At 38.9% G+C, this 8,650-nt stretch overlaps 2 protein-coding genes across 2 annotated transcripts; one reads left to right on the top strand and one right to left on the bottom strand.

Moving 5' to 3' along the window:
* The first annotated feature begins 1,716 nt into the window (after nt 1–1,716).
* LOC125020555 (40S ribosomal protein S19) lies at nt 1,717–5,273 on the top strand. Its single transcript, XM_047605981.1, has 6 exons — nt 1,717–1,871; nt 2,027–2,097; nt 3,189–3,289; nt 3,868–4,051; nt 4,146–4,200; nt 4,778–5,273. The coding sequence occupies exons 2-6, from the start codon at nt 2,027–2,029 to the stop codon at nt 4,823–4,825; spliced, it is 459 nt and encodes a 152-aa protein (XP_047461937.1). The 5' UTR covers nt 1,717–1,871; the 3' UTR covers nt 4,826–5,273.
* LOC125020554 (trypsin-3-like) lies at nt 5,151–8,029 on the bottom strand. The gene is made up of 5 exons (XM_047605980.1): nt 7,868–8,029; nt 7,553–7,706; nt 5,908–6,161; nt 5,587–5,723; nt 5,151–5,473 (listed from the first exon to the last, which is right to left on the bottom strand). The coding sequence occupies exons 1-5, from the start codon at nt 7,905–7,907 to the stop codon at nt 5,324–5,326; spliced, it is 735 nt and encodes a 244-aa protein (XP_047461936.1). The 5' UTR covers nt 7,908–8,029; the 3' UTR covers nt 5,151–5,323.
* Nucleotides 8,030–8,650: the final 621 nt, after the last annotated feature.

Consider the following 8,650-nt stretch of genomic DNA (forward strand, 5'->3'; position numbering starts at 1 on the left):
TAATTATAAATATACATTATTATTATAATTTTGCATTCAATATTAAGCTATTAAAATAATACACAGCTCCAAATATTATTTTTTTATTTCAAACATGTGCAACAGTACGGTGGCTGTGCTGGAAAATTGTGGAAAAATCAAAAATATATATAAAAAAATGTCTAATCAACTAAATACTTTGCAACCCCCTTGCAGTACCTTCATGGACCCCTTGTTTAAGACCTATGATATACATTATTATATGTCAAATATAAATATTACTACTTGATAACTTGTCGTAGTATATATTGGTTTAACATGGGGAGAAGGGGGATTTTATAAGCTTTAGCTTCTTACTCCTCTTTTGAACATAAAATGTGTTGTCTGATGATTATTGTCTTATTAGTTTGTTTGCTTTTTTCATTCATTCATTCAATAGTGATGCCTTCAACCTGCTCTGATTTTCAAATCCCTGAAAGGAAAATCAAAATAAAGAAGTACCAAATCTTCACTTTTAAGAAGCTGTTTTTTTTTTTTTTTAATTTTTCATAATAGTTTTTTTTATTTGCTCTTTCATCAACTAATTTATTGTTTTATTTTGTTTTCTATCTTGCTTTTACTCATGTTCTTGTTTTTCGGTGTGTTTTTAATCTGTTGTACAGCACCGTGGTTCACCTGTGGGCTGTTGTAAAGTGTTGTAACATTACATTTAATGTCCGTGTTTAAGACTTTCTGTCAGGATTGTTTTAAACTTCAAGTTCACACATCTGAAGGTAATTATTGCAGTTTTAAATACTAAAAAAGTGTATTCACAGAAAATTTGGTAACTAATTCTGGTTAACAATTATTATTTCAGTAGAAATATGTTGTATTTGGCATTTTCCATCACTTTTGTATACAATAAAAGATGAAATACACACTCTTAGTTGCAGCTGTAGATTGATTTTGCTTGCCTCAAACGTGAGACCAGTGCTTCAGTGCTTTTGGAAACAAATTAAATGAAAGAGTGCTCTGAATATTAGTTCAGTTTTGCACGAGACATGCAGGTATTATCACAAGGAGAAAGAAGGCAGGTAATTAAAAAGGGCCGTGGTTGTTTCAGTGTTTTGTTTTCTGAGGGCAGCAGTCGTCTTGGCAAACCCGAGGCCTGCGTATACGAGGCTAAATCTAAAAAGACAGCCACTGAGGACACCGATGACACAGGAATTTTAGATTATAAAAAGTGTTATGTCATCATTTCAAAATGCATCACAATGTGCAGTAGCTTCTGAATTTCTTTCAAGCCGAACACAGATTTTATGTAACCTCTGTATCAACCTAAAAAAATAAAATATGTTTAGCTCAAAAGAAAGCAACATGTCGATTATAAAAGTTACTAACCTTCTGGTGGTGGTGTCCTCCTTAGTTAGCCGCATCAGACTTTCTGAAAAGCATTTGAGTCTGATAAAACACAGAAATGAGACCAGAGTTAAATAAATAAATAAATACATTTAAAAAAAAGTGTCACAACACCACCCTCTGCTGGAGGCAATAAGAATAGCAGAGCATCATCACAATTAAAAAAAAAAATAGTTTTAACCTTGTTTAACCATCAATTTGACACATATATATAATTAATATATAACATATGAAAGTGGCAGTTGTTGGTATTAATGTTTAAAGGCTGAGTTAGGTAAGAATTTTAAGGTGGAGGTGAAGTTATTTCAGTCTACCGTATCATCCATCCCAAATGGGAGCAGTCTCCCCTCCACCTGCATCAGCATCCTTTCCTCCTCTTCCTCCTCTTCCTCCTTCCTCCTGCTGCTTCATTGCTTCACTCCTTCGTCCACACTGGGACCACACAACCACACCTCACCTCCTGGCCGTCGACTGCGTGGCATATATGAAAAAAAGTAAGACATTTGATACTGAAAATGGTCAGTTTGTGTCCATGGCTGCCAGAGATGCTGCTGTGGCGCTAGTGCCTTAGCTAACGTTAGCGAAGATGCTAAATACGACGTTTAAGGTTTAATTTTAAGCTCACCCTTGTGTCAAATGTGCCTTTCAGATGCCCAGTGTCACTGTGAAAGATGTCAACCAGCAGGAGTTTGTCAAGGCTCTGTCAGCTTTCCTCAAAAAGTAAGTTAATTATAAAAAACCAGGCTACGTGCGAGGGGGCCTGTCTGAAAGCCACCTGTCAATCAAACCGACTGACCTAAATTTAATAATTAAATAAAGATTTTTATTTATTTTTTTATTTTCCTCATATATCAACATTTACTTTTATTTGCTGTAATTAATATTTTATTTATATAAAATAAAAAATCTAACTTTTTCTGTTTGTTTTGATTGTGAGAAAAAAACGTTGCCAATTTGATATTTTTTTAAAAAAAATATATAGATATTTGTGAGATTTATTTCATAATTCACCATTTGTTTAATTCAGTTTAAGCATGTTTGATCTCTGAGTGTTTTTACTGTTTTTACATCCTGCCCAAATAAATGAAGGTTAAATGTATCAGTTATCAGATGTTTAAGTGCACATTTAAGACATTTTAGTGTTGTAGTGTGTTAACATTGTTGTGGGAAACTGAAATTCAAGGAATTTCATCATGAAATCTGACCATAATTTTTTTCTTTTCTCTCCCTGTGTGTTAACATGAGCTTTTTTTCTCAGATATATCTATATTGGGAGTAAAAACACATTTGGTAGGCTATATTTTAACGTAGTTAAGGGTTATATTGACAACGATATGTGTTTACAGATGAAATAAGTTTAAATAAAATTACTTTGGTTGATCCCACAAAAAAACAAATCTCTGTCTACTGCAAGTATAATATGTATTGAGCCAAATCAGTAACAAAGTCCTGAGAGATGAGAGTACTTTAAGAGTGTTTAAAAGCGTATTGTATTAAATACTACGTATAGGCCACAGTAAATGTTATGAAAGAAGGTTTAAGTCATGGAGGAGTATTGATGAAGTCGAGTCTAGTTGCATGTCTACATTTTCTTTGATATGTCTCGTCTAAATCACATAAAAACAACAAGCTTATTCTCTTTATTAACTCCATTAAATATGCTTGTTTATATAATGCAACCACATATACTTGACTGTGTTCACATACCACTCTGCTGCATGTATTTGTTGAATGGAGCTATTTTTATATGCTGTTTTCGGAAGCGGCTCAGTCAGCTCATTCATCACGTCGACCAATAATTGATTTTTCAGGTCTGGCAAACTTAAAGTCCCCGAGTGGGTTGACACGGTGAAGCTGGCCAGACACAAGGAGCTGGCTCCCTGCGATGACAACTGGTTCTACACCAGAGCAGGTTGGTTTCAAAAGCCTCGTCTCTGCTGCATCAATTTTCCCACATGTGGTTGAATTAATAATCTGTTCATTAATTGATTCATTAGAAAAATTGCTTAATCATTAAATATAATTTAAAAAGTGAAACGTTTTAGCCCCTCCAGTCTGTGAGTCTGGTTATTGCAAATGTTCATTCATCTTCTTCTTTTGAAATTATATATAATATTTTATTTACTGTACATGTCAAATATCCTGTAAAAGCCTTTTTTATAAAGTTTGGTTCCAAGTAAATTTAATCCCTTCAGTAGAATTGTACACTAAATTGTATACATAGTTTCCTTGACATTTTTCAGTGGTGCGTCTGATTTATTATCTTAGACAAACACATGTTTAATCTTACACAGACATTTCACAAGTGGATTTTTCAAAACCGCCACAGCATATACAATAAATGCACACACGGGCTGATGCGGGTGTTATCTACTGGGGCACACTGAACCCACACCGACACCATAAGCTGGAAAGTTTGATTTTATTGTCTTTCGCATGCTTCTTCGGACGATAAAACACACTGCACACATTGCAACACGTCTCCCCCAGCGTCCACGGCCCGTCACCTGTACCTGCGAGGAGGGGTGGGCGTGGGCGCCATGATCAAGATCTACGGGGGCCGTCAGAGGAACGGCGTGTGCCCCGCCCACTTCAGCGTGGGCTCCAGGAACGTGGCGAGGAAGGTCCTCCAAGCTCTCGAGGGCCTCAAGATGGTGGAGAAGGACCCCAATGGGTAAGAGAGATAGACAAGGACAGGTAGCGTGTGACTCTGAAGTGATGATTTGAATAAGTGATTTTTTTTTTTTTTTGAACATTTGTGTTTATAGCGGTCGGAGACTTACCCCTCAGGGGCAGAGAGACCTGGATAGGATTGCTGGTCAGGTGGGTGGTTCAGTATTTAAACAGCAATGTGAAAATATGAACTTTTTGTTATTCTATGATACTAATTGAGACAAATTAAAGAAAAATCGTTGTATTCAGCTGCAACACAGACCTGAATTTGTTACATTTTTCTTGTATCATGACAATGAGCATCATGGACTGGAACCAGATTAACTTAAATTTATACATAACAAAATGACTGTAGATATAATTTACTAACTCAAAAAAGTCTTAAAGAAATCTCTTGCTTTTTTTCATCATTTTAAGACACTTCTTACACAAAAAGCCATGAAGAATACTTCAGCTCATTACAATACTCTTTTAAACACTTCAGACTTACGAAGAGATCATTCAAAAGCGATTACACTTGAACTTGAAGACACTTCATATTGACGATGCCCACTCCACAGATACAGCAGGAGTGACTTCCTCTTGAGCCTGTGCCTTTAAAAATCTACCACTACATTTCCACTTACATATGTATTGACACCTCTATATGCGTTTTATAACTAGTGACTAACGGCTGTGTGAATGTCCCCTCTGCTCTCTCTCTCTGTCTTGTCCTTCATATGCTCAGGTTGCCTCGGCGAGTAAGAAACAGCGGAGTTTGCAAAGCGCCATCTGAGGGAAGCAATGCAAAGAATCCAGAAATGCAGCGATGCCTTACTGCTTGTTTACTCGAGTTCGCTTGCCTCCCGTGTCGACCCAGTGCCCGCAGTAACAAGAGCACAAAGGGCACGTCGTAGAGATGCATGTGTCTATAGTGCAGTAAGTTTAAATTACATAGTATACCCGAATGTTTGCTGCCTTTGTTTGAATGTCGAGAGAGAGCAATGGCAGCAAAACGCAGAATGCACACAACTACCACTCAGAGTAAGAGCATGTTAATATTGTTGCCCACAGATGTGAAGCTGCGAAGAACTGCAGAAAAACAGAAGCAATGCAATAGATACTAATACATATTTTTATTGCATTCAATTTTTTTGCAGAATAATAGCATTTTATCAGTGACATGCGTACGTATTATATAATAATACACACAGTGTTCATAATAAACTGAGAATGAGCACTGACGATGTTTTCTGTAAATGTCTGCTTGAACGTGAAGAGGACCGCGGGGTGTTTAGTTGCTGGCCATGACACTGCTGATCCAGCTGTTGTAGCGGCAGACGCGGGCGTACACACTCGGGTGTCCCTTCATTGCGCAGTCGTAGCCCCAGGACACGACACCCTGCAGCTGGCCGTTGCACACCAGAGGGCCGCCGGAGTCTCCCTGCAGACACGGTGACGGAAGAAGAACATCAGCGGCTGAGAATATTCACCCCCGGCCACGCACGACCGCCTGACTCTCTGTGTGAGTTCACGGCGTGATTTAGACCGACTCACCTGGCAGCTGCTGGCGCCTCCGTTCATGAACCCGGAGCAAACCATGTTGTCGGTGAAGAGGTGGGGGTAAGCGTTCCTGCAGATTCTGTCATCGATGATGGGCTGCCTCAGGCACTGGAGCCTGTCAGGGAAGTTGTCTAGAGAGGAGCAGGAAAACAAGACTCAGTTTATTTATTTATTTGGATGCACGTTAGCCACTGAAAAAGGCCGTAACCTGCACACAAACAAGTTAAACAGTTTAAGTAGTGATTAACTGTTTGTCAAGCTATCTAACAAATGATCTATGATTTAAAACCCACACTATTTAACCCCTCCACTTACTGCCGTTGGCGGCCATATTGCCCCATCCGGACACCATGCAGTTCTCGTCGGCCGTGGGGCAGCGAGAGGGCAGGGACACGGTCTGGACGTAGCTGTTGAGGGTGGCGGGGCGGCTCAGTTTGATCAGCATGATGTCGTTGTCCAGGTTGTAGCTGTTGTAGCGTGGGTTTTTGATCATCTTGGCTGCGTCGATCCACTGCTCGGTGCCCTCGTTCACAGCGATGTTGTGCTCACCAAGACGGACCTGGATGCGACTGGTTGAATTGAAAATGAAAATGGCAGATTAAAGCTATGATACATACGTGGAGGTATGATACCATTAGCTGCAGTAAGCTAGCAAAAGTGCATTGTATTCTTTATGAATGTTAAGATATTTTTTTCTTCATAGGGCACTTATTGACATATCAGGGGACCATATATGGTTCCTTGCCTCATAAAGGGTTAAAGGCCAAAACATAAACTGTAGGTCTCCTACATATCCACAAAATATGAGAAAAGATCATCTCCTCATTTCTTTCCTCGTCCACTGTCGGCTCAAATGAAGACACCTTTTGTTTCCAGTCATATTAAATATCTCCTTCCTGATTTTCCAGTGTAATGAAGACCCTAGCAGAAAGGGGGCGGCCTTCTAACAGAAAGGGTTGTGGTAGTTAATTTGCATTTAAAGGAACAGAGGCTGAAACAGCCTGTTTGGAACAGGACTAAAGCCAAGGCTCCACAAAGCATGGCAGAAAGAACAATATGTGTGGTATTTAGAGCTAAAACTCAAAAGACATACTTTGTTGACACATGAGTGATACATTAACTTTGTTAGAAGTAGTTCAATATGGGACCTTTAAATTAGTCATGTATTACTTCTAGCCCATCATACACTATCTTGGGAATAGTGTGCATCCATTCAGTGGTAAATATCTGACTCCTATGTTCTTGGACATGGAGTGAGGTCCACTCGGTTGCAGTCTGCAAACTCACCACTAGATGCCACCAAATCCAACATGCATTTCATGATGTGCTGTCTTTAAGCTTTCCTGCTATTTGTTGACTGACAAACTAGCCAGAGACCTTTCACAACCTTTAATAGGGGAAATTTGACTTTTCAGGTGAGAAAACAGAGACACGTATAAATAACTCATTTAAGAGTCTCAACAGACACTTTCTAGGACTTCAAAAAGAAGGTCTCCTGAATCATTTGACATTTTCCCGCCATGACAAAATGTCCGCTACATAAAAGATCTAGAGAAATTACACAATTATTAATTGTGCAGCTTTATTTCATTAGATTTTATCTGTATTTTCGTATGGAATTTCTCAATTTCTTGCCGTCTGAGTCAAAGTAACTAATAACTGGTAAGTCTTGTTTATAGTGTCTCATCTTCTTCTAAACTGTAAAGAGTTGAGTTAATTAGTTGTGTTTCTTCCAGAATAGTGACAGTTTGACTGATAGTTCATTTAATCTTTCTTGTGGTTTTTAAGTGTTTTACTTTTATGTGCAACGAAGCTACTGTGACCAAGTAATTTCCCCCATGGATCATTAAAGTCTGACTAAGTCTATTGAACCTTGCTTTAAGTAACATCCTCTGGTACGTCTTACATGGCTCGTTAACTGGTTTTAGTGGCCTTTCTAAATGTGACATCTTGTACTTACGACTTGTAGCAGTGAGCAGCAGACACCACCCACAGGCTGGAGATGAGGGATCCACCACAGAAGTGGTATCCAGCATTCAGAGACACCTGATAGGGGACAGAGTGTCTGGGACACTCATACCCTCCAACAATCTTATCATCTTCAGCTGCAGCAACTGAAAGAGCACATGATACGTAGAGACATGAGGAGAGTGTCCAGACGCACTCAGAAGTAGGGCAAAATGAAAGCTGCACAATGCAAATCCTTAAAGAAAAAAATGTAACAGCAACTTCACATGATTATGCATTAAAGAAAGAAGAGAAAACGGCCTCTTACATGCTGCTCCGAGCAAAGTGAGGAAAATCAGGGCCTTCATGGTGAAGTGGTGTGGAAGAGAAAAGCCACACTGGGTCTCTTTATATACTGCCGTCCTTTACATTTGGAGGTTCTCAGGGTCAGGAAGGTAAAAGTTGGCAAAAACTCTGTTATGGGAAAGAGCCATATGGCTGACCTTGAATGATGATGATGATGATGATGTAACTGAGGTGTGCAGCCATCTTTCAGCTCAACAGCGTTTTTGATTTGAAAATTACACATTCGCCAATTCTCTAATTTGCCACCATTGAAGCCTTCACGGCGCAAATTAGAAACTTGACGGATTAGATCTGTTTTTTTTTTTTTTTTTACATCAGACAAGACGAGTGAGTATCTGTTCAGAGCTACATCCACTGTCGATTTGCCCGATAGCAGCTCACAGTTCGCAGGTGTCGCTGGTCTCAAAAACAGCTCCCACTAATCCACAGAAAACCCTGATAAGACGGCTTTAAATCCACAATGAGAGAACATGCAACAAAACCAACATGTGGGCACAGAGCCCTCAGGGGCGTCAAGGTGTCACAATGATTATATATATTTTTTTATCTTGTGTGAGACTAGAGTTTATCTAAAAAATAGTGCATCGTGTTTTGTCAGTCAAGTTCTGATAACCTAGTTTGCTTTCCTAATAAATAAAGGGCCATATTTGTTTATTATTATTCATACAAAATACTGCAGAATTAAAACAATTGGTATGATGATATTTTTTATGGTCAATGTATATTTAAAGTCAATTAAAACATG

This window comes from Mugil cephalus, chromosome 14 (genome assembly GCF_022458985.1).
Source record: "Mugil cephalus isolate CIBA_MC_2020 chromosome 14, CIBA_Mcephalus_1.1, whole genome shotgun sequence".
Classification (NCBI taxonomy): Eukaryota; Metazoa; Chordata; class Actinopteri; order Mugiliformes; family Mugilidae; genus Mugil; species Mugil cephalus.